General features: G+C 41.4%; 1 protein-coding gene across 1 annotated transcript in view; it reads right to left on the bottom strand.

Moving 5' to 3' along the window:
* Positions 1-18365: 18365 nt before the first annotated feature.
* Positions 18366-26117, bottom strand: part of LOC127452046 (ras-related protein R-Ras2-like) — a 65948-nt gene continuing 58196 nt past the window's right edge. Inside the window, exons 3-6 of the mRNA XM_051717199.1 lie at positions 25799-25901; positions 22679-22787; positions 21956-22074; positions 18366-21145 (exon numbers count right to left, since the gene is read on the bottom strand). Coding sequence (XP_051573159.1) covers positions 21058-21145; positions 21956-22074; positions 22679-22787; positions 25799-25901 — 419 coding nt within the window. The 3' untranslated portion in view covers positions 18366-21057. The remainder of the gene's footprint in view (positions 21146-21955; positions 22075-22678; positions 22788-25798; positions 25902-26117) is intronic.

The raw sequence follows: 26117 nt of genomic DNA, 5'->3' as shown, positions 1-26117 counted from the left end.
AAAGTTCATTTATTTCAGTAATTCAACTCAAATTGTGAAACTCGTGTATTAAATAAATTCAGTGCACACAGACTGAAGTAGTTTAAGTCTTTGGTTCTTTTAATTGTGATGATTTGGCTCACATTTAACAAAAACCCACCAATTCACTATCTCAACAAATTAGAATACATCATAAGACCAATAAAAAAAACATTTTTAGTGAATTGTTGGCCTTCTGGAAAGTACGTTCATTTACTGTATATGTACTCAATACTTGGTAGGGGCTCCTTTTGCTTTAATTACTGCCTCAATTCGGCGTGGCATGGAGGTGATCAGTTTGTGGCACTGCTGAGGTGGTATGGAAGCCCAGGTTTCTTTGACAGTGGCCTTCAGCTCATCTGCATTTTTTGGTCTCTTGTTTCTCATTTTCCTCTTGACAATACCCCATAGATTCTCTATGGGGTTCAGGTCTGGTGAGTTTGCTGGCCAGTCAAGCACACCAACACCATGGTCATTTAACCAACTTTTGGTGCTTTTGGCAGTGTGGGCAGGTGCCAAATCCTGCTGGAAAATGAAATCAGCATCTTTAAAAAGCTGGTCAGCAGAAGGAAGCATGAAGTGCTCCAAAATTTCTTGGTAAACAGGTGCAGTGACTTTGGTTTTCAAAAAACACAATGGACCAACACCAGCAGATGACATTGCACCCCAAATCATCACAGACTGTGGAAACTTAACACTGGACTTCAAGCAACTTGGGCTATGAGCTTCTCCACCCTTCCTCCAGACTCTAGGATCTTGGTTTCCAAATGAAATACAAAACTTGCTCTCATCTGAAAAGGGGACTTTGGACCACTGGGCAACAGTCCAGTTTTTCTTCTCCTTAGCCCAGGTAAGACGCCTCTGAAGTTGTCTGTGGTTCAGGAGTGGCTTAACAAGAGGAATACGACAACTGTAGCCAAATTCCTTGACACGTCTGTGTGTGGTGGCCTTGACCCCAGCCTCAGTCCATTCCTTGTGAAGTTCACCCAAATTCTTGAATCGATTTTGCTTGACAATCCTCATAAGGCTGCGGTTCTCTCAGTTGGTTGTGCATCTTTTTCTTCCACACTTTTTCCTTCCACTCAACTTTCTCTTAACATGCTTGGATACAGCACTCTGTGAACAGCCAGCTTCTTTGGCAATGAATGTTTGTGGCTTACCCTCCTTGTGAAGGGTGTCAATGATTGTCTTCTGGACAACTGTCAGATCAGCAGTCTTCCCCATGATTGTGTAGCCTAGTGAACCAAACTGAGAGACCATTTTGAAGGCTCAGGAAACCTTTGCAGGTGTTTTGAGTTGATTAGCTGATTGGCATGTCACCATATTCTAATTTGTTGAGATAGTGAATTGGTGGGTTTTTGTTAAATGTGAGCCAAAATCATCACAATTAAAAGAACCAAAGACTTAAACTACTTCAGTCTGTGTGCATTGAATTTATTTAATACACGAGTTTCACAATTTGAGTTGAATTACTGAAATAAATGAACTTTTCCACGACATTCTAATTTATTGAGATGCACCTGTGTATATATATATATATATATAGTGTTTATTACAAAGCAAGAAATAAGAAAATGCATGATCTTTGACGTGTTAAAAAATGGCTATAATTTATCTAAACATGAATATGAATAGTAATAAAATATTACATTATATCAAAATGAGTTATGGATATGTGATTGATTTTTTGCACTCCCTTATGTTTTAGTTGCTGTACTTGTAAAACACTAAACACAGGCTGCGTCTGAAACCAAACTTCGCTGTCTTGTTGCCTCGCTGCCCTATCAGTCAATGGCTCAACACACAGCATTCATATATGAAGGTACCTCCAGAAACAGGTTTCGGACAGGCTACTGAGGCAGCATAAGGTCACATCGTTGCTAGGATACCAGCAACTGATTATCACCATCTGGTGTCCACTAAAGGTAACGTGTCTGCTTCATTGTGGTTCGGTTGGACTGAATGGTTTAATAATCTTTTTCCACATTTTGTTATGTTACAGCCTTATTCCAAAATGGATTAAATTCATTATTTTCCTCAAAATTCTACAAACAATACCCCATAATGACAATGTGAAAGAAGTTTGTTTGAAATCTTTGCAAATTTATTAAAAATAAAAAACAAAAAAAATCACATGTACATAAGTATTCACAGCCTTTGCTCAATACTTTGTTGAAGCACCTTTGGCACCAATTACAGCCTCAAGTCTTTTTGAGTATGATGCTACAAGCTTGGCACACCTATTTTTGGGCAGTTTCTCACATTCTTCTTTGCAGGACCTCTCAAGCTCCATCAGGTTGGATGGGGAGCGTCAGTGCACAGCCATTTTCAGATCTCTCCAGAGATGTTCAATCGGGTTCAAGTCTGGGCTCTGGCTGGGCCACTCAAGGACATTCACAGAGTTGTCCCGGAGCCACTCCTTTGTTATCTTGGCTGTGTGCTTAGGGTCATTGTCCTGTTGGAAGATGAACCTTCGCCCCAGTCTGAGGTCCAAGGCGCTCTAGAGCAGGTTTTCATCAAGGATGTCTCTGTACATTGCTGCATTCATCTTTCCCTCGATCCTGACTAGTCTCCCAGTTCCTGCCGCTGAAAAACATCCCCACAGCATGATGCTGCCACCACCATGCTTCACTGTAGGGATGGTATTGGCCAGGTGATGAGCGGTGCCTGGTTTCCTCCAGACATGATGCTTGCCATTCAGGCCAAAGAGTTCAATCTTTGTTTCTCATGGTCTGAGAGTCCTTCAGGTGCCTTTTGGCAAACTCCAGGCGGGCTGTCATGTGCCTTTTACTGAGGAGTGGCTTCCGTCTGGCCACTCTACCATACAGGCCTGATTGGCGGAGTGCTGCAGAGATGGTTGTTCTTCTGGAAGGTTCTCCTCTCCACACAGAGAAATGCTGGAGCTCTGTCAGAGTGACCATCGGGTTCTTGATCACCTCCCTGACTAAGGCCCTTCTCCCCCGATCGCTCAGTTTGGCCAGGCGGCCAGCTCTAGGAAGAGTCCTGGTGGTTCCAAACTTCTTCCATTTACGAATGATGGAGGCCACTGTGCTCATTGGGACCTTCAATGAATACTGGACGCTTGAGCATTTTGAGTGTTTCATCACAGGACGCGGGTCCTCGTCTCACCGTCCGACCTTTCTATGATTTAATACGGGACACAAAGCCTAAAATACAGGACCCCAAGATAAAAGGCGTCTCGTATGAAACGTCGTAATTTCTGCCAAAATACAGGATGTCCCCGCTAAAACGGGCAGCAACAACACTAGCAGCAACAAACATTGCATATGCCACCTCTCCCATTTTTAAACTGTCCAGTAAAAAAGCAGACACGCAAACATCATTCCTCAGAATTTTCTGACTGAGGCACAAGAGCGCATCACTCGCACCTCAAAGAACTCCGAGTCTGTAGTGCGGCCATCTTACGCAATGACTCGTTCCCTTCGTCTCAGGGAACCGAGGTTACATATGTAACAGACATTGCGTCAGGAAGCTGATGCTATGGGGAACAGAGTCCCATCACGCCGCACTACACGACATAACCTTCCAGAGAGGAAACATGACGCCGCAGTCCCACAGGAGGGTGACCGACATGAGTATGACGCAAGTGAATGACCCTCATGGTGGGCCAGGAGAGGAACACTCAGAATGGATATATGAACTATAGTCATATAGTATGAATTAACCCCTTCACAAACCCAGTCAGGAAGGAAGTTTATTTGAAAGTGCCTGTGACTTTTGGGAAATACAACGGTCTGAATGCAGACGGATATATAAAAAGTCAGGGAGCCCATTATTAAAAAGAGGGCATAAGTATATGTTTGCTGGTCAGAGAGTCTGAATTGGCGGGTGTGCTCAACGTATGTGTGTAGCCCTCGCAAAGGGCAAAACAAATGCAAGGACTGTTCCTCATCCTAATTAAATGGAGGAGGGGAAAAAGGCTTGAACCTTAGGCACATAGCTTTTTCTGGGTTTGACAGTGGTTTTTGAAAGACCCGGACCAAACTCCAGACATGAATTGTCAACTGACAGTGCTTGCAAATCACTGACCCGTTTTACAGAGGCCAAAGCCAGCAGTAATGCGGTCTTATGAGAAAGCACACACAATTTAACATAGTCCAGAGGCTCGAAGGGAGGCCCCGCTAGTACTTTTAGGACCAAAGTTAGGTCCCAAGTCGGGACTGTAGCCGGGCGAGGGGGATTTAGCTGCCCCGCCCCCTTAAGGAATTATGGTTAAATCATGTTTGCCTATACAGGTGCTGGCTTCAGGTGTGTGATACGCAGATATAGTCGCCACATAAACTTTGAGCGTTGACGGAGTGAGCCCTGCGTCCAATCGCTCTTAAAGAAATGTAAGAATTTCAGGTATGGGGCAGTTCTCTGGGTTTTTGCCATGTGAAAAGCACCAATTAGTGAGCACATTCCATTTCAGTGCGTAAAGGCATCTCGTGGACGGTGCCCTAGCCTGGTGTTCATAACCGACTGAGCCATTTCTGGCTAGTCCGCTGTTCTCCGTTCTCAGGCCACATGTGTAGGCTTCACAGCTCTGGCTGGGGATGCCAAATCATGCCTTGTGTTTGAGAGAGATAAGGTCTCTTTTCAGCTGTATTTCGCATGGAGGCCCGTCCAGTATTACTACCATCTCCAGAAACCAGGACTGATTGGGCCATTTTGGCACAATTAACAGAACTGTTTCCATGTCCATTCTGACTTTGCTGGTGATAGAATGAAGGAGGTGCACCGGGGGAAATGCATACTTGCATTTCTCTGGCCATACATGGGCCAACGTGTCCTGGTGACTTATATGCCACTGCTGTTGTGTTGTCCGAGCGAATCAGAATGTGGTGATTCATGATGTTGGAATGAAAAGCTCTTAAAGCAAGAAAGACAGCCAGTAGCTCTAGGCGGTTGACATGCCACACCCGTTTCACACCTGTCCAGATGTCGAAAGTTGGGCGTCCATCACACACCACACATGTTCATACAAAAAAGCATGTGGATGCTGCTAAAAGTGTGCCACGCCAAGTGTTAGCAATTATTATTTTTTTGTTTTTTTTGTTTTTGTTTTTTGCGAAGCAAAGTTCCGAATCTGACAAGATGCACGCAAGTGAAGGACTTTTTGCTTATTCTGTTGTGCATGGCCATAGTTTTCGGTCAGCTGCACTACGAAATTGATCAAGAAATTGTATGATCCAAAATTTCCAGATCTGAAGCTGTCATATGCAACGTACTCGCTCCTTTGTCAGAGGAAGAGTTTTGGACAAGTGCAAGACCATCAACTTCGGAGTCTTAGCCAAGGTTGTGGAGTTTGTTTTATGCCTGCCTGGAACATCTGCATCTATGGAGCATGTGTTCTCATTAATGAACGCAGCGTGGACACCGGATGAATCTTGACTCAGTGTAACAGTCATGAAGGCAATGCTTTTCGTATTTCTTAATTTTGGACTGGACTGCTCTGCATTTTACGATAAACTCTTGAAAGGCAAACACACTGATAAAAATTGCTGCCAGTGAAAAGTACAAGGTGACAATAGTTACAGATACGGATGCACCCTCTACTTCGCATTGATCTGCACCTAGGTAAGGATACGTCAATTTCATTTTTGCTGGGAGGGGGCTGTCCCGTTTTCCACAAGCAGGAATCTGGTCACCCTATCTCTAGTGCAATATTCTGCTCAAGGAAAAGTGTTATGCGGCCACTCTGTCCATTCTTGAGGCTGCTTGTGATGTTTGGTGCTACTAGGTTCGCAGGTAAACCTTCTCAGTGTTGAAATTAAATATAAAAGTAGATCTCGGCATCAGGGATACGCAGAGGTGATAATCAGTGACACGCGAGCAAAAGCAAGCTAAAGACGAATATGTATATGTATTTTTTATTCGTGCAATTTAGAAATATTGAAGTCTCCTCACACCTGTATGTTAATCTAACTCTTGGGGGAGGGGGGGCCTGGGTAGCTCAGCGAGTATTGACGCTGACTACCACCTCTGGAGTCGTGAGTTCGAATCCATGGTGTGCTGAGTGACTCCAGCCAAGTCTCCTAAGCAACCAAATTGGCCCGGTTGCTAGGGAGGGTCACATGGGGAAACCTAGTTGTGGTCGCAATTATTGGTTCTCGCTTTCGATGGGGCGCGTGGGAAGTTGTGTGTGGATCGCGGAGAATAGCATGAGCCTCCACATGCGGAGTGTCATGCACAACGAGCCACGTGATAAAATGCACGGATTGACTGTCTCAGAAGTGGAGGCAACTGAGATTTGTCCTCCACCATCCAGATTGAGGTGAGTAACCGCGCCACCACGAGGACCTAGTAAGTAGTGTGAATTGGGCATTCTAAATTGGGAGAAAAGAGGATAAAAAATAGCCCCCTATGCACTACTTAAAGCCCGACCTTTATCAAAATAGTTGCCCACCTCTGATCTAAATGCTTGACTTGACAGAGGACGAGCTTAAAGATGGAAAGCTTGACTCAGAAACACTGAATTCAGCATGCTTCCTTTATATTAGTGGTAATATACAGATAAGGGGATTTCAGTGGTCTATTCTTAAACCGGTAGCCTGCGAATGAATGTAATATACAGGTGCATCTCAATAAATTAGAATGTCGTGGAAAAGTTCATTTATTTCAGTAATTCAACTCAAATTGTGAAACTCGTGTATTAAATAAATTCAGTGCACACAGACTGAAGTAGTTTAAGTCTTTGGTTCTTTTAATTGTGATGATTTGGCTCACATTTAACAAAAACCCACCAATTCACTATCTCAACAAATTAGAATACATCATAAGACCAATAAAAAAAACATTTTTAGTGAATTGTTGGCCTTCTGGAAAGTACGTTCATTTACTGTATATGTACTCAATACTTGGTAGGGGCTCCTTTTGCTTTAATTACTGCCTCAATTCGGCGTGGCATGGAGGTGATCAGTTTGTGGCACTGCTGAGGTGGTATGGAAGCCCAGGTTTCTTTGACAGTGGCCTTCAGCTCATCTGCATTTTTTGGTCTCTTGTTTCTCATTTTCCTCTTGACAATACCCCATAGATTCTCTATGGGGTTCAGGTCTGGTGAGTTTGCTGGCCAGTCAAGCACACCAACACCATGGTCATTTAACCAACTTTTGGTGCTTTTGGCAGTGTGGGCAGGTGCCAAATCCTGCTGGAAAATGAAATCAGCATCTTTAAAAAGCTGGTCAGCAGAAGGAAGCATGAAGTGCTCCAAAATTTCTTGGTAAACAGGTGCAGTGACTTTGGTTTTCAAAAAACACAATGGACCAACACCAGCAGATGACATTGCACCCCAAATCATCACAGACTGTGGAAACTTAACACTGGACTTCAAGCAACTTGGGCTATGAGCTTCTCCACCCTTCCTCCAGACTCTAGGATCTTGGTTTCCAAATGAAATACAAAACTTGCTCTCATCTGAAAAGGGGACTTTGGACCACTGGGCAACAGTCCAGTTTTTCTTCTCCTTAGCCCAGGTAAGACGCCTCTGAAGTTGTCTGTGGTTCAGGAGTGGCTTAACAAGAGGAATACGACAACTGTAGCCAAATTCCTTGACACGTCTGTGTGTGGTGGCCTTGACCCCAGCCTCAGTCCATTCCTTGTGAAGTTCACCCAAATTCTTGAATCGATTTTGCTTGACAATCCTCATAAGGCTGCGGTTCTCTCAGTTGGTTGTGCATCTTTTTCTTCCACACTTTTTCCTTCCACTCAACTTTCTCTTAACATGCTTGGATACAGCACTCTGTGAACAGCCAGCTTCTTTGGCAATGAATGTTTGTGGCTTACCCTCCTTGTGAAGGGTGTCAATGATTGTCTTCTGGACAACTGTCAGATCAGCAGTCTTCCCCATGATTGTGTAGCCTAGTGAACCAAACTGAGAGACCATTTTGAAGGCTCAGGAAACCTTTGCAGGTGTTTTGAGTTGATTAGCTGATTGGCATGTCACCATATTCTAATTTGTTGAGATAGTGAATTGGTGGGTTTTTGTTAAATGTGAGCCAAAATCATCACAATTAAAAGAACCAAAGACTTAAACTACTTCAGTCTGTGTGCATTGAATTTATTTAATACACGAGTTTCACAATTTGAGTTGAATTACTGAAATAAATGAACTTTTCCACGACATTCTAATTTATTGAGATGCACCTGTGTATATATATATATATATAGTGTTTATTACAAAGCAAGAAATAAGAAAATGCATGATCTTTGACGTGTTAAAAAATGGCTATAATTTATCTAAACATGAATATGAATAGTAATAAAATATTACATTATATCAAAATGAGTTATGGATATGTGATTGATTTTTTGCACTCCCTTATGTTTTAGTTGCTGTACTTGTAAAACACTAAACACAGGCTGCGTCTGAAACCAAACTTCGCTGTCTTGTTGCCTCGCTGCCCTATCAGTCAATGGCTCAACACACAGCATTCATATATGAAGGTACCTCCAGAAACAGGTTTCGGACAGGCTACTGAGGCAGCATAAGGTCACATCGTTGCTAGGATACCAGCAACTGATTATCACCATCTGGTGTCCACTAAAGGTAACGTGTCTGCTTCATTGTGGTTCGGTTGGACTGAATGGTTTAATAATCTTTTTCCACATTTTGTTATGTTACAGCCTTATTCCAAAATGGATTAAATTCATTATTTTCCTCAAAATTCTACAAACAATACCCCATAATGACAATGTGAAAGAAGTTTGTTTGAAATCTTTGCAAATTTATTAAAAATAAAAAACAAAAAAAATCACATGTACATAAGTATTCACAGCCTTTGCTCAATACTTTGTTGAAGCACCTTTGGCACCAATTACAGCCTCAAGTCTTTTTGAGTATGATGCTACAAGCTTGGCACACCTATTTTTGGGCAGTTTCTCACATTCTTCTTTGCAGGACCTCTCAAGCTCCATCAGGTTGGATGGGGAGCGTCAGTGCACAGCCATTTTCAGATCTCTCCAGAGATGTTCAATCGGGTTCAAGTCTGGGCTCTGGCTGGGCCACTCAAGGACATTCACAGAGTTGTCCCGGAGCCACTCCTTTGTTATCTTGGCTGTGTGCTTAGGGTCATTGTCCTGTTGGAAGATGAACCTTCGCCCCAGTCTGAGGTCCAAGGCGCTCTAGAGCAGGTTTTCATCAAGGATGTCTCTGTACATTGCTGCATTCATCTTTCCCTCGATCCTGACTAGTCTCCCAGTTCCTGCCGCTGAAAAACATCCCCACAGCATGATGCTGCCACCACCATGCTTCACTGTAGGGATGGTATTGGCCAGGTGATGAGCGGTGCCTGGTTTCCTCCAGACATGATGCTTGCCATTCAGGCCAAAGAGTTCAATCTTTGTTTCTCATGGTCTGAGAGTCCTTCAGGTGCCTTTTGGCAAACTCCAGGCGGGCTGTCATGTGCCTTTTACTGAGGAGTGGCTTCCGTCTGGCCACTCTACCATACAGGCCTGATTGGCGGAGTGCTGCAGAGATGGTTGTTCTTCTGGAAGGTTCTCCTCTCCACACAGAGAAATGCTGGAGCTCTGTCAGAGTGACCATCGGGTTCTTGATCACCTCCCTGACTAAGGCCCTTCTCCCCCGATCGCTCAGTTTGGCCAGGCGGCCAGCTCTAGGAAGAGTCCTGGTGGTTCCAAACTTCTTCCATTTACGAATGATGGAGGCCACTGTGCTCATTGGGACCTTCAGTGAATACTGGACGCTTGAGCATTTTGAGTGTTTCATCACAGGACGCGGGTCCTCGTCTCACCGTCCGACCTTTCTATGATTTAATACGGGACACAAAGCCTAAAATACAGGACCCCAAGATAAAAGGCGTCTCGTATGAAACGTCGTAATTTCTGCCAAAATACAGGATGTCCCCGCTAAAACGGGCAGCAACAACACTAGCAGCAACAAACATTGCATATGCCACCTCTCCCATTTTTAAACTGTCCAGTAAAAAAGCAGACACGCAAACATCATTCCTCAGAATTTTCTGACTGAGGCACAAGAGCGCATCACTCGCACCTCAAAGAACTCCGAGTCTGTAGTGCGGCCATCTTACGCAATGACTCGTTCCCTTCGTCTCAGGGAACCGAGGTTACATATGTAACAGACATTGCGTCAGGAAGCTGATGCTATGGGGAACAGAGTCCCATCACGCCGCACTACACGACATAACCTTCCAGAGAGGAAACATGACGCCGCAGTCCCACAGGAGGGTGACCGACATGAGTATGACGCAAGTGAATGACCCTCATGGTGGGCCAGGAGAGGAACACTCAGAATGGATATATGAACTATAGTCATATAGTATGAATTAACCCCTTCACAAACCCAGTCAGGAAGGAAGTTTATTTGAAAGTGCCTGTGACTTTTGGGAAATACAACGGTCTGAATGCAGACGGATATATAAAAAGTCAGGGAGCCCATTATTAAAAAGAGGGCATAAGTATATGTTTGCTGGTCAGAGAGTCTGAATTGGCGGGTGTGCTCAACGTATGTGTGTAGCCCTCGCAAAGGGCAAAACAAATGCAAGGACTGTTCCTCATCCTAATTAAATGGAGGAGGGGAAAAAGGCTTGAACCTTAGGCACATAGCTTTTTCTGGGTTTGACAGTGGTTTTTGAAAGACCCGGACCAAACTCCAGACATGAATTGTCAACTGACAGTGCTTGCAAATCACTGACCCGTTTTACAGAGGCCAAAGCCAGCAGTAATGCGGTCTTATGAGAAAGCACACACAATTTAACATAGTCCAGAGGCTCGAAGGGAGGCCCCGCTAGTACTTTTAGGACCAAAGTTAGGTCCCAAGTCGGGACTGTAGCCGGGCGAGGGGGATTTAGCTGCCCCGCCCCCTTAAGGAATTATGGTTAAATCATGTTTGCCTATACAGGTGCTGGCTTCAGGTGTGTGATACGCAGATATAGTCGCCACATAAACTTTGAGCGTTGACGGAGTGAGCCCTGCGTCCAATCGCTCTTAAAGAAATGTAAGAATTTCAGGTATGGGGCAGTTCTCTGGGTTTTTGCCATGTGAAAAGCACCAATTAGTGAGCACATTCCATTTCAGTGCGTAAAGGCATCTCGTGGACGGTGCCCTAGCCTGGTGTTCATAACCGACTGAGCCATTTCTGGCTAGTCCGCTGTTCTCCGTTCTCAGGCCACATGTGTAGGCTTCACAGCTCTGGCTGGGGATGCCAAATCATGCCTTGTGTTTGAGAGAGATAAGGTCTCTTTTCAGCTGTATTTCGCATGGAGGCCCGTCCAGTATTACTACCATCTCCAGAAACCAGGACTGATTGGGCCATTTTGGCACAATTAACAGAACTGTTTCCATGTCCATTCTGACTTTGCTGGTGATAGAATGAAGGAGGTGCACCGGGGGAAATGCATACTTGCATTTCTCTGGCCATACATGGGCCAACGTGTCCTGGTGACTTATATGCCACTGCTGTTGTGTTGTCCGAGCGAATCAGAATGTGGTGATTCATGATGTTGGAATGAAAAGCTCTTAAAGCAAGAAAGACAGCCAGTAGCTCTAGGTGGTTGACATGCCACACCCGTTTCACACCTGTCCAGATGTCGAAAGTTGGGCGTCCATCACACACCACACCCCAACCTGTGTTGAATGCATCTGTGGTCAGTACTTTCCTTCTGAAAATTTTACCCAGCATAACACCCTGTTGGTAGAAGGCCGGTATTGTCCATGGTGCTAGAGCAGCCAGACAGCGGCAAGTCACTGCGATGAAATGAAGGACTTTAAATTGATACGGAGTTCCCTCGAAAGTGAATCTAAAAAGTCGCCTGTAACGCAGTGCAATTGGTACATGAAGGATGCATCCTTCAGATCTATTGTGGCAAACCAGTCCTGAGGACGGATGTGCAATAAGATCCATTTCGAGTCAACATTTTGAAATGGGCACATCGCGAACGCGTGATTCAAGCGTCTCAGAACTAGAATGGGCCGAAGCCCACTGCCCTTCTCCAGAACGAGGAAATAATGGCTGTAAATCCCGCTGTGTGTGTCGCAGTCTCTATCGTTTTTGTTTTTTTTGTTTTTTTTTGAGGAAACTGTGAATCCCTGCGTGCAACACTGGCACATCCTGTGGTCGGACCACAGATTGCAAAGCGCCGGTGAAGCGAGGTGGCCGGCGTACAAACTGAATCATATGACCATGCTCGATCATTTTAAACACCCAGTCCTGACACGCCCGTGAGGATCTGCCACATATTCGTGCAGTGGGACAGCAGGCTTATTAATTAATCTGAAACAACCTCTGTTGTGTTCTTTGCGAGAAGATTGTGTATTTCGGCTTGTAACACCGGCGCGTCTTCAGACAGAACTGTGGAAGACAGAACAGCATTGAAACGGGGCAGCCGACCTGCAAATTGGAACATATAACCATGTTTGATCGTTTTTAGCACCCAGTCGGAAATGCCCTTAAGGGCTCGCCACGCATCCATGTAACGGGACAGAGGGCAATTTGGTTTGTTCATTGTATGATATAATGCGTCGCTCACCATTGGGAAGCAGTTGTGCATAATGTGTGGGCTTTGAAGTGAAAGCTCTTTATTGAAAAAGTGTGAGCGTCTCGTGCATGTGCAACTAGCGCTGTACTCTTTTTTTTGCATTTTTTATTGCATTTGATTGAATGTGAGACACAGAAACAACATTTTGAACAACAGTAGTCCTTTCCCGACAAACAGCAGTGGGGTAGAGGGGAACAGCATTGTGTGTCAGGAGCGCTTTTGCTGAACGGGGGTGGGGGGGGGGGTTTACCCCTCGGCGTGGGGCTTGCGCTGAGGCAGCTGTCTATATAGGTTATAGTGACTGTCATTTAGGATTTTGATGCATAGACTTTACCTACCCCCTCCCCTTACCCCCGAGTTCAACCAATCAAAGCCAGTTATCTAATTGACAATATACGGAACAACTTGTGCCATGCTTGCTCTACCTCGCGGTTATTTCTTTTTGAGGCAAGTTCTGTAAGCTTTGTAAAACTGCACTGAATGCAAAAACGTAAGACTTGATTAAACACGCAAATACTGCAAAGCACATTGAATGCACAAAACCCTTCACGGATTCAAGGCAGGTTCGTATGGATTAATTTGCTGCATCTTCACCAAGGAATGTAGCTCTATATATTGCAGAACCGAGTTGTGCAGAGCTCGGTTTAAAGATTCTCATGCACCTGCACTGAAGCTGCACAGGTCTAAGTGTACGGCTATCATTAATAATGTATTAGGGCCTCATTTTGTTAGTGAGCTTGTGGCAGACGTTGGTGAGAGCCCATTCAGTTTGCTCATAGATGAATCCAACGACATTTCTGTGATCAAGGTGCTTGGCATTGTCATAAGATACTTCAGTGCAAAACGAAAGCAAATTGTTTCACGATTTCTCAGTGCTGTGGAACTTGAAGATTTCACGGCAGATGGAATAGTTTCCGCTCTGAAGAATTGCATTACGACACTGGGGCAAGACCTCAAAAAACTCACTGGAAATGGTACAGACAATGCATCGGTAATGATAGGGAAAAGCAATGGTGTATGTGCAAAACTAAAATCTGAAATTCCTCACCTTGTTCTTGTGCGTTGTGTGTGTCACAATTTGATTCTGGCAGTGTCGCAAGCTTATGAACAATCCCTCCCTAAGTTTTTGGATTTCATAGTGAAGGAAACTTACAACTGGTTCTCTCAAAGTGCAGGAAGGCAAATAACCTACAAGAAACTATTTGCTGCAATTAATGAAGGAGAAGAGCCACAGAAGATATTGCATGCGTGCGCCACCAGATGGATCTCTGTAGAGCCAGCAGTAAGGCGAATCCTTCAACAGTGGCTTGAACTGAAAACTCTGTTTGCCACTGCACGAGAGAATGAGCGCTGTTACATGGCAGACCAACTCTACTGCCTGTACTGTGATCCACAAAGTCGTGTATTCTTGATATTTGTGAAAAATGTGCTATCACAGGTGCAGGCTGTCAACAAAACATTCCAGGGAAACAACGTTGATCCAACAAAGTTAATTGACGGACTAATCAGGCTTGGGTGCAGTGTAACACTTCCAACTGCACAGGTTGATTACCTCAAAGGTGATATCTGCCAACACCTGGATCCTCACCCCCAATTTGGATACAAGGCCGAGAAGGCTATCAGAGAAGATGCTGTGCCAGAAGCAATGAAAGCAGGGATACAAGGTGTGTTGATTTCACAGTGAAACTGCTGGAGGAGATCCGGAATCATCTGCCCGACAATATAGAAATATTGCGGCAGATGTCTGCATTATCTGTAGGTGAAGCACTTCGCCATACAAAGAAACCCATAACAGAACTGGCAGAAATGTTCATGACATCCCCTGAAGAAATCAACCAAATTGAGATTCAGTGGCGTAACATACATTACATCCAGTGGGAACATGTGGATAACACTGAGAAATTCTGGTGTGAAATAGAATCCTACAGAGGTGCTACAGGTGACAAACCATTCAAAGAACTTTGTAATCTGGCACTGACCATCCTTACTCTGCCACACAGCAATGCACAAGTGGAACACGTGTTCAGTCAAATAAATGTGGTTAAAACTAAATTAAGAAATTGTCTGTCGCTCCTAACTGTGAACTCAGTTTTGCACATCCAATACGGACTTCAAACTGAAGGCAAGAAATGCTACCAGTACTCCCTGCCTTCCAACATGCTCAGAATAATTGGCACAATGGAATCCTACTACTCAGAAAGCAAGCAGGCAAATCCTGAATAAGAAGAGCCCCACTTAGACGAGGATGTCATCCAGGCTCTATTGTAAGGTAGGATGTTATATTTTACATATTTAAAAAATGTATGCTGTGTGCTGCCCTGCGTTTTGTAGAGGGATATATAATTGTATTATTATTTATTTTGGTGTTTTGAAGTTGTTTCCAGCACTCAGGTGCTGTGTGGATTGTTACACCGTCTATTGTTGATGTGGTGTATTAGAGTTGGAATTAAATACTCACTCAACGCCCCCCCAACATTTTAGTGACATTTTAAGGCGCGTCTAGTGACTTTCACCCAATAGGAATTGGCAACACTGGAAACGGCCCATTCACCAGCAAAGTGTCAAGCAGCGAGGCGGAGTGATGTTCGCCGGAACACTGCAGGGAAGCGGAGAATCTTTTAATTGCCATGAAGATCCCGCCCGCTGACTTGTGTATGTCGACAGCGAAGTAGTAGAAGGCTTCTAGATGAGAGATGAATCACTGTCTTGAAGGAAGAAAATTCTGAGGAATGGTGTTTGGCGCCCGCTTTTATACCAGACAGCTTCTCACCTAAAAGGGCGGGGCTTAAACACCATAGCCAATTTTAGAATTGACGTTATTGTAAAAAGGTTATAACTAGTAGGTCGTACAGAAGGACACTCCCCATAGCATCAGCTTCCTGATGCAATGTCAAGTGTACTGAGTCGTAAAGGAACATCCATCGCTAAAATCTCATGCATGGTGAATACATGCAATTTTCTGCATTACCATGACAACTAATGTGGATGTGATAGCGACTGTAGTCTGAACAGAAAAAAATCATATAAGTTGCAGTTTGAACAGTCACTCAAAACAATCGGATTTGAGGAAAAATCTGATTTTTCCTGCAGTGTGAACAAAGCCTAATGTCTAGAACCGGCCCTGCTATAATGCAGGAGAGCAATGGCCGGTGAGGATTTTCACTAAATAATAATTTAGAATTTAGTTTGTTTCTCATCAAATCTTATCATGTGTCTTCAGAACAAGGCACGAGTGGCATGCAGTTAAATATTAAACTTAAATCTTGAATGCTAAATTATACTTTTTCTCTGTTTTAAAGCTTGAAGAGATGGGCACCATCCACTGCCATTGTATGACATCAGTGAGCAGAATTTCCTCAATTTCTCCCTTTGTATGAAAAAAAAAAGAAAAGAAAAAAAAAAGATAGTCAGATGGGTTTAGAACAACATTAAGGTGCAATAATGACTCTCCCCCTGGTAGAATAACTACTTTTGAACCCAGATTTGTAGGGGTAAAACAGGTTGATCTTGGTATGAAAGGATGACATTTGGCATATCAGAGTACAGCATGTTCCCCAAATTTTCTTCAAGGAAGGAGAGGTAATTCCTGATAGTGGAGGGTTCCAATTTGTTTTTGTTTTTTTTAAAGAATGGTGGGTTTACAGCAAGGGGTCAAGGTTTGGCCTGTTACCTTGGTCAAGTAAGACCCTACTGGTAAATGCTGTAACTACACCATTAAAGGGGCAAAAAGCACAATTTTCCAGTAGACAAATACTCTGACAACATTAAATTGTTTGCAAGCCACATTTAAAATCAAAATTTGTAATTTTATTGTAGCATAGGTTTTACCCATGGCCAAAGATACAGTATGCTGCCAATCCACCAGTTCATTACCAATACTACAAAAAGGTACTGTAAAGGCTACAGAACAGTCTCCCAATCAACAGCTCAAATGGAGTAAAGCCAGTCTGGGGTACATGTTTGATCCTGACAAGAACATGTAGGATCAAAACTTTTGTCACATGCTCAATAGGTGTCACAGCGAAAAGTTTCAAGCTACATTTCAAGCCATACAGCATCTGATCATAGCCAATAAGCCATCCAGAATTGTGAAAGTGGTTAAGCAACTTACATTACACTTATTACAGAGACAGCCCCCTTTATAAGTGACTTGTTCAAGGAAACAATGGTAAAAGGTCTTGGATCACCTCCTGTTTAAACCTAATTCTTTTCAGTTACTAGGCTACAACACCTCATCAGATTCCAGTAATGCCCATCTTCAGCCAGTACTTTGGCAGGAGTATACGAGTTCCAGTCAGATTCAGAGACCAGTATCACATGTCTTGCATGCAATACACATTACCTACCTGGCTGACTGGGTAACCAATACAATAGTAATTATTTTCTATTATGAGCATTTATTGCCAGCAGGTGTGGATGATTATGCCATGTCACTTGTCCATGTGAATATGTGTTGTATCCCAGGGCGATGTTGACACATTTACAAAGTGCTCACCCACACAATATGAATGCTTTAACAAAAAACATTTTGTAACTCCCTGTTTTTACACAAATCCTTCTAAAGACCTCTACATTTGATCTGCTCAATTTTGGTTAAACCTCTGTGGCATTTTATGCATTATTAATTTTAAGATTTAAGGGTGAATTCTCCCTAAGTGTTTATTCTCTAAGACAGCTTGTGGAAATGTGGAGTTCTGGGGCACAGCAGGAGGGATAAACTAATTCTACTGCAATAGATCATTTGGCGACATTACAATTGTTCAAATTTCCATTGGCTGTTTATATAAATAACAAGGCCAAAACTTCTGTACATACAGCTCACACATACAGCAACAAGTCTATATATAGCTGTTCTTTCAAACACCACGTTGTATTCATTTGCTTCACACTTATAATTGTCAGTGCATGATAACTGAATCTTATCCAAGTTATGGCAACCTCTTCCTTTTGCACTTATTCATAATGCTATAAAGCAATATACTCCATAACAATACAAAAAAGAAAAAAAGAGTAAGTCTTCATACAGCTTATCACAATATCAGCTGGAACGTAAAGTACCAAAAAGCTCAAGTGATTTGTAAACTGATAAAGTAAAATATAAATCTACTTGTCACTTGCATTTAATGTCCATTCAAAAATTAAAAACTAAAATTTTGTGCAACATTCATTTGGATGTTCTAAACTCTTGCCTCTCTGTAAGGAAAAGCAAAAAATAATGTCCATTAGATTAATAATAGTTTTTATTATAGCACCAGAGGCTATACATGAGTGGGACATATGTGACACATAAAACACAGTATGGATTAGATGTTCAGACTCTGCTAGGAAGAGTCTTGCACTTGTTCCATCCTTTACTGCTGTGCTTCTATTTTCACAAGCTCGACCAGGACTTAAACTGAACAGCACAAGCCCAAGCAGTTTTGGCAAAGCTTTCCCTTTTCATGTTGATTAGTTTTGTTGGTGTCTGGTGTAAAGGAAAAGCTTTTGGGTAAGGAATAAACCTTGAACCAAGCACACACACAAGGGCATATGCTTAAAACACTGGCCCAGAATTCACCAGTGGAGATGGATTGAATTATGGGCTATGAGGTGGACAAAGTTTTGGGTGGGGAGCGATTACCCACTTCAGACCACCAAAAAAGGAAAGGTCTTTGACCACAGTTCAACATACATTGGCCTTTTTTTTTTTTTTTTTTTTTGTTAAAAACAAACTTGGATAATTTAATACTACTCTTTACATATACACACTGTTGTGCCATGAGGGCATTTTCACTTACAAACATATAAAAATACACATTAACTAGCCTGATAAGAAAATAATGTATAAAAGTATATAGTAAAAACATTTAATCATGTCCATTCAAAAGATCACTTCCACCTTTTTTCTTATATTACATGATGATAAAACACAAAACTAAAATAGTTTATTTGTATTCCTCGTACAGAAATGCACGCTGAAAAAAAGGAAGACGAAACATAAGATGCAACATAATACAATAGTGATATGAACCCTTGGAGTAGGAAGGAAATTATCACCTGTCAGATTGACACATGAGAAATACCATGACCAAGTGTGAATGTCACAGAGACATCAACCTCTCCTTGCAGTTATATATATTAAAAACAGACCTCTCTTGAGGGAATGTGGATTTCTGATATATGAATTCTTGCACACTACAGCTGTATTGAATAAAAAACATTGAATCATTTTCTTTTATGTGATAAGATACTTAAAGGGATTGTTTCCCAAAAAAAAATAAAAAAAAATCTGTCATTATTTACTCACCCTTCCAAACCCAAATGACCCATATTTCTTCTGCAGAACAGAAAAGGAGATCAGTGACCTAAAAAGCCCCCAAAAGTGTCATAAAATTAGTCCATAAAAGTAATCCAACTTGTGTGTCACATTCCAAGTCTTCTGATAGCAAACGACCACTTTATATGATAAAAAGACAGAATATAAAGTTGTTATGCACTCAAATCAAATCATTAATCAACTCATGTATACAATGCCCAAATCAAATATGGTGACACGTCAATAACACTGAACCACTGATTAATGCACGTCTTGTGACCAAGTCACGTCATGACACCCTTTTTTCAGCTTTGAGTAATTATCAACTGCTATTGTATGGAAATTGTGACGAAAATATCTTCTGTTGTGTTCTGCAGAAAAATGAAAGTCATATGGGTTTGAAGCGACATTAGGGTGTGTAAATAATGGCAAAATTTAAAAATTTTGGGTGAACTATTCTTTTAAAAGATGCCTACGATGTCAGCAGTTCTACAGTCCATTTTAATTTGTCCTTGTGCGTTTCAGTAATTTAAATACATTTCAAAACCAATACAAAACAAAATCAGTGTACAAGTGAACTGAAATAAGGCCAGAAAAAAAGATATGATTACTTCAGAGACGACTACTCTGTATAATCAATCCTGGTGGGGTACCTAGTACAGAACAGAGCCTACTAATGAGTGAGCTTGAGTGAGCTACTAATGAGTGAGCTTTGTACATTCTAAGAACGTTGTAAAAGCACTGTTTATGGAGCAACCTGAGTCTGAAGATAGTCTGTAGAAATCAGAGCTGAGAGTTATAAAGGATTGAACAATCTGGCTACATGTCATGTATAATACATTTCACAATCTGAGATCACAGAACTAAAAAGAAGCAAATCCATACATGCCATAAAGCCTTGATTGCGTCCGTCTGCACTTGTTTTTCTATGAAAAGAAAAATACCATGCCAAGTTAAAAAGAACATAAACTTCTAAAAGCACATCTCGAGACTAGTGATAGAACTATATATCGGCCAGGCCGATTAATCGGCTGATATTTGGCTTTTTTGTGATTATCGGCATCGGCCAATAACCGTGTTTGCTTAATAGAAGTGTTAAAATTCAGATGTGTCAGTTCCAAAATCTACCAATAGATTTGTCAATGGATAGTCAACACTTTGTTTTTTAAGGTTTTTCTTTTCAAGTTTATGCAAATTATGAGTAAATATTGCATAAATAAGTGTTTGTTTCACTTTTGAAATTTTGTGTACATCTGATTTGCTGTGGTTAAATTGTTTTATGTTTATCTGCATTTACATTGGCCGTCCTGCTCTCTAGATAGCGGTACTGCGTCGGCCAGTGAAAACCCATATCGGTTGACCACTCCTCGAGACACCTGCGTTCTGTTCTATTCGGTGTGCTGCATCTAGCTTTTTTCAACGCAAGAACGTTTTCGGTCTGAACTACCCTTTATGAACTAAAAAGTCTGATGATAATAAAATAGCATCTTGACCAAAATAAAAGTTAGGAAACTGATGACAAAGGGTTATTATGCTAGAGGCTATCTATCTATGTACATACTGTATATGCGAGTACATTAATGTTTTAATGCATGTCAAAACAAGCTCATCAGTCTCACACACAGTACTCTGACAATTGAGTTCTGTCATTATAAAGGTGGTCTCAACCCACACAACTCTTCACATATGTACAATTGTTGCTTAGCATATGGAAGTAAAAACAGTTATGGCACAACACACACAAAGCTTCAACTCATCATCTCATGAAAGATCAGCGACTAAAAGATTTCCTCTTCAACAACCCCAATGGTGTTTTTTTAAGTCTTTTGATCTCAGCAAAATTACAAATGTCACAAGGCAAGAGGGAAAAAATCCTTCAAAATACAAAAAAGGAACTGTGTGTTTTATAGCAAATTTGAAAGAAGCGATGTTTAGTGTTGGGGCACGATTACCATATTCTATTTGCGATACAAGTCACACTTATGTCAGTACTCTAGTCGAAGGTAGAATGGTGAGTTCGATCAAGACTGTGTCAGTTTGGTTCTTCTAGTAGTGAAGTCCTAGAGGCTGGAAACACCCCTGTTAAGGCTATGAGAGTGACTCTGTTTTGAAGACATGCACACGTAGAAAGGCAGCGAGTTCATCCACACAGTATGTGATGTCAGAAGGCAGGGTTGGGGGCAGGGACTGGTGACAGCAGCTGGGTGAGTGGCGGCATTGAAAGGCCAATTAGACAATCACACAATGGCAGCCACTCTTGTCCTTCTCTTTGCGCGTGGGCTCTGGTGAGGGTGGGCAGTCTTGCTCCTGGAACTTCCTGAGGGAGGAATCAGGATGTGACAATCAGACAAAACATGTTTCATTAAATCTACAAGTCTCTGATTTACAATTAAGGCCTGTTTATACTGACTTTACACAAAATACAAGCCTTTTGGCTTTATGTCTGCCACATATGTTCAGTATTATCAATCTATACATTATACCACTGTAGGCCATGTTACTACCATACTTCTCATATTATTTCTGCTGTATGTATATGATGTGCAGTATGCAGTTTTTCTGTATGCAAGAAATACCCCAATTATCTGCTACAATTACCACATTTACCATTTTAATGTGCAGTACAGAACAAAACACACTGCATGAACTACTGCATCCCAAAGTGCAATGCGCTTGACTTGACCTTCCATTTCCATTGTGAAAATTAACAGAAAGTAATTGGAGTGCCAAGAGCTAAGACTTTTTTTTTCTTTTTTTTTCTTTTTCTTTTTGCAAAACATGAAAATTAACTCTTTTAATTTGTAAGAAGATAACTGAACACCAAATTAAACATGTTACAACAAAAGTTCCATACTACAGTTTGACATGTTTATCATTGCATATACATACTGCTTCACATACTGTACTTATTTAAACAAAACAGTAGGCAGTATACAGTGTAAACAATCCACAGAATGTAGTAAACAGTACAATAGGGCTGAATTTGGAATGGCATACTTCCATACTACTCTTAATATTTTTGCCGTATATGGTAAACTCAAACTCCAAACTCAGCCTAGCATTCAATTACAACTACTGTATGTCCTGAATACCACACTACTGCATGTAGTGCAGAACACAAACCCACCTTATGACTCTAACCAGCTCATGGAAAGCCTGGTCTACATTCATACGGATCTTAGCTGAGGCCTCCATATATGTGACTTTGAGTTGTCGGGCTAGCTGCTGGCCCTCCTCTTGGGACACCTGAGATTAGGGAAGAGATGAGGACAAGAGAGAAGTTAGCTGTTTGCAACTACAATCCTGCTATGTACTTGGAAATTTCTGTCACGCTTATTAATTGATATTGATTAAAACAGCATATATTTTAAAGTGCCTTTTACAAAATGTTAAATAAAGGCAATGGAGGAAAACATACATATTTGATACACTCAATTAGCATGGGCTGACATCCTTTCTTACCATACATTCCACTAGGTGGCAGTGTAACATAATCTGAGCAGCAGAACGTCCTCGATAACCCCATAGCACTTTATTACCATCTCTCCCCCTCACACACTTACACTGACATTTTTCAGCTTTTCAGCTCTCTTTCCTTTTTGAATTTCATTCATTAGTTTTCATTACCTTTTAAAAGTGACATTGTGCTTTGTGTCAGTATGTGTAGATATAAATGTGTACTTTTGCAATAGACAATCTGTAGATGAACACTGCAAAAAATTACAACAGACTTTAAAGTAATGCTATGATTGCAGACAGTGCAGACAAAGAGTATTAAAATTTTCATTATAGTCCTGATTCTGTATAGCTGTCTGAAATGACAGCACTTAAAGTGATTCATGCTACTCACTTGTCTCTGTTGCTCAAGATCAGCTTTGTTACCCACTAGAATCATAGGAAACTCATCTCGGTCCTTCACTCTCAAGATCTGTCTTTGGAACTTGTAGATCTCTTCAAAGCTAAGGAAAATAAGGGGAAACACAGTCAGTAAAAACGAAATACAAACAGCACTGAAGCTTGCAATACATTTTCAGATACATACCAAGAAACACAGACAAACTTGTACACATGATCTCCCATTGACTTTTATTGTTCTTAAAGGAAGAGTTTGCCCAAACACTTTCTCACCCTCAAGTCGTGCAATTCACAGCTCTCAAATTGCATTCATGTTTCAGCATATTCAAACTCAATTATGAGTTGTTTTTTTGTTTTTGTTTGATTCTGAGACATGTTAGAACTAATGTAGTTTGGTGTCATGTATTTGATACAGGAAGATCCAGTATGAGAATTTAAAGCGCTGCACATGCAAACTAAATCTTTATCACATTAAATCACAGCTTTTGCTGTTTAATAATCTCACTATGACATGAAATGATTTTAATATGTACGCTCAATGTTTACGTAATGACATTTGTACGTCAGATGGTATCGGTTTTTGGTATAGGAGCATTTTTATGAGTACGAGCACACGAGCGTAGTATCGGACCTGATTCTGATACCAGTATCGGTACATCCCTAATACTAAGAAATGTTACAAATGAAAACAGAAATTCATTACAGGAGCTTTTTTCCCACCACATTTTCAATTTCAGGGGCATTTTTAGTGGCACTTTTGCCCCAAGCCCCCTTTACTTTCGGACACTGCTGAAAATTTTTTTTTTTTTTTTTTTTGGAACTTGACAGCCCGTGATCACGGTATGTGTTTGTTGTATGGTAAAGATCAGCTTGACCATTCTTGAAAATGTCTTTGTCTTCCACAGAAGATAGACAAAAAGTCATATTGGTTTGGAACAATGGTGACACTATTTTCATTTTTGGATCAACTAATCCTTTAAAAGGGTCATTTCAGAGCAATCAAATTTTCATTGATACTCTGACACATATATATGTAGAATTATATTTTGGTCATTCTACTATAAAAACATATTGTAAATTTCAGAACTCAAAACATAAATCACAAATGCAATAAAAGTATTTATTAAAACCAAACAGCAAAAACGGCTCGTTCTCTACTTCCGCGACAACCCTACATCACTAGGGTACCCATTCATTCATGAGCACCTCTACAGCGAATAAACATCCACACCTTCTTCACATCATCGCACCCTTAGCCCCACCCATTGGTGCTTAGTTCATACTCGGAGAGAGAGCAGGACAGACAGGCCTACTGTGGCCTAACTATTCCTGAACACCAAAGGGTACCCATCTTGACTATTTTGAATTATTTTTGCATATAAACATGCACTAGACAGACTTTGACAGTTGTCATGTATCTTGGGCAACTTTTTATCTCTGTAAAGAAAAAGCCATTCGGTTTCATTCAGCTGCTGTGCCTCTTGTTGTTTTGAGCAAAAACACGCCAATCTGCACTATTTTTAATTGTTGGTGTATGTAAACATGCACTAGATGGATGTCTTTGATGGTCTTGATGCATTTCCGGTGATGTGCATTTCAGTGCTGGACGAAACTGGAAACTGGATGTGTGTGCGTCTATTCATCGTGCTTTGGACTATGTAGTATTTGCATCATGTGGATGTGTCTTCAGTGTATTTCAGTGTGGATAGCATGTTTTTTTTTGTCTCATATCAGCGTGTATTGCTAGTGAACTAGTCATAAAATGATTCAAGCTTTACAAAGGAACAGTTATTGAAGGATGGGGCAGTAAAAAACACTTGGACCCGATTGCAAAACTATAAGTAAACAGTTCCATTCATAAATATTTCAAATGTCTTGATAGTTTATGGTGTGTCAGCACCGAAAACTATCAAACAGTCATGACATTTTAAATATCAGGCAAATCCGTTGATGCAGCACGACACAACGCCTTTAGGCTGTCTACACCGGGTGTATCGACACAAACTATCTAAACTTATTGTGAGAAGCTTGTGGAAGGCTACACAAAACGTTTGACCCAAGTTAAACAATTTAAAGGCAATGCTACCATTTTTTTTTTTTTTTTTTTCAAAAACGTATTTGGTCCATTTATGACTTTTTTTTTTTTTTTTTTTCAACGTATTTGGTCCATTTATGCCTTTTTTTTTTTTTTTTTTTTTCAAAAACGTATTTGGTCCATTTATGACTTTTTTTTTTTTTTTTTTTTTTTACTGGTGAGGACCATCCTCACAACAGGTAAATTTTAAGAGGGTTTACTAAATTTGAAAGGGCATTTTCAGAAATTTAGCCCTCGTGAGTATAACAAAACAAGTGTACAGACCCACAAAGAGGAGTGCCTCATCACAAAACCTAAAAGGAATGCAAGCCCACCCTTCCAGCTGATGACCAGTTATCTCGCGCTCTCAGGCTGCAGAACTGCATTACAGTCCACAGTATGACAGGAGGTCACTCTGTTCTCATGCTGTTGATATAAACTTTCCAGTAATGCTTTAAGACTGCTAAAAGTCATCATATGGAGAACAGTCAGGAGAGGCTGGGAGGGAGGGACATTAATATGGGGTCTCTGTTGTGTTGGTTCTAATGCTAACAGTTTGAGTGGAGCGGAGCAGTGTAAATGTCATACTGCAGAAGGAATTGCTTGTCATAGACTCTGGAGAGACTGTGTTCAGAGAGGCCTCTGCCATCAGCTCTGAGCAGGGTAATGTAAACGAAGGAAGGAAAAACTGTTTGCACCATAAACACAAAGTAGGAAGGACCCTAAAAGGGCACAAGTGCACACAAACACACACATTGAATGGCTAATCACGCACCACATTCCCCAACTGTACACACTGTGCTGCACAGTGCACAATGAGAGAAAACAAACATAAAAAGCTAGGTATTAATTAGCATGACTCTAGTTACAGAAAAGGTGAATGAGTGAAACTGAAATTCAAGTGAGACACAGCAAAGGGAGACATGAGAAAAATGGAGGGAAAAAAAACTGAATGAAAGCGAAAGTGAGAACGACAATGTATGGGGAAATGGGAAGAAAGGGAGAAAGTTGAGAGAAAACGTGAGTGGAACGTTTGCTCACCTTCCCCGGTCAGTGACAGAGAAGACGAGAAGGAAGCCCTCCCCTGTCCTCATGTATTGTTCTCTCATGGCTCCAAACTCTTCCTGTCCTGCTGTATCCAGGACTAACAAACACAGAACGGCAATGTTAGCCCTCCACAGACTGTACACACAGCTAAGTACTCGGTTCAGCCAAATGAACACTATCCTTCTATATGTTTCATAGTGAATGTATTTAAATCCTATTTACTGTAAATGCATTTAAGGGCTTTACTCAAGTAAAGCAATTTTCTTGCTGGAAAAAGAAATTGCTCAATATAGCATGTTTAGATTTAAGGCAT

The sequence above is a fragment of the Myxocyprinus asiaticus genome, chromosome 2, assembly GCF_019703515.2.
Source record: "Myxocyprinus asiaticus isolate MX2 ecotype Aquarium Trade chromosome 2, UBuf_Myxa_2, whole genome shotgun sequence".
Lineage (NCBI taxonomy): Eukaryota > Metazoa > Chordata > Actinopteri > Cypriniformes > Catostomidae > Myxocyprinus > Myxocyprinus asiaticus.
Note: the sequence above shows the minus strand (reverse complement) of the source record. Positions and strands in the feature narration are given on the sequence as shown.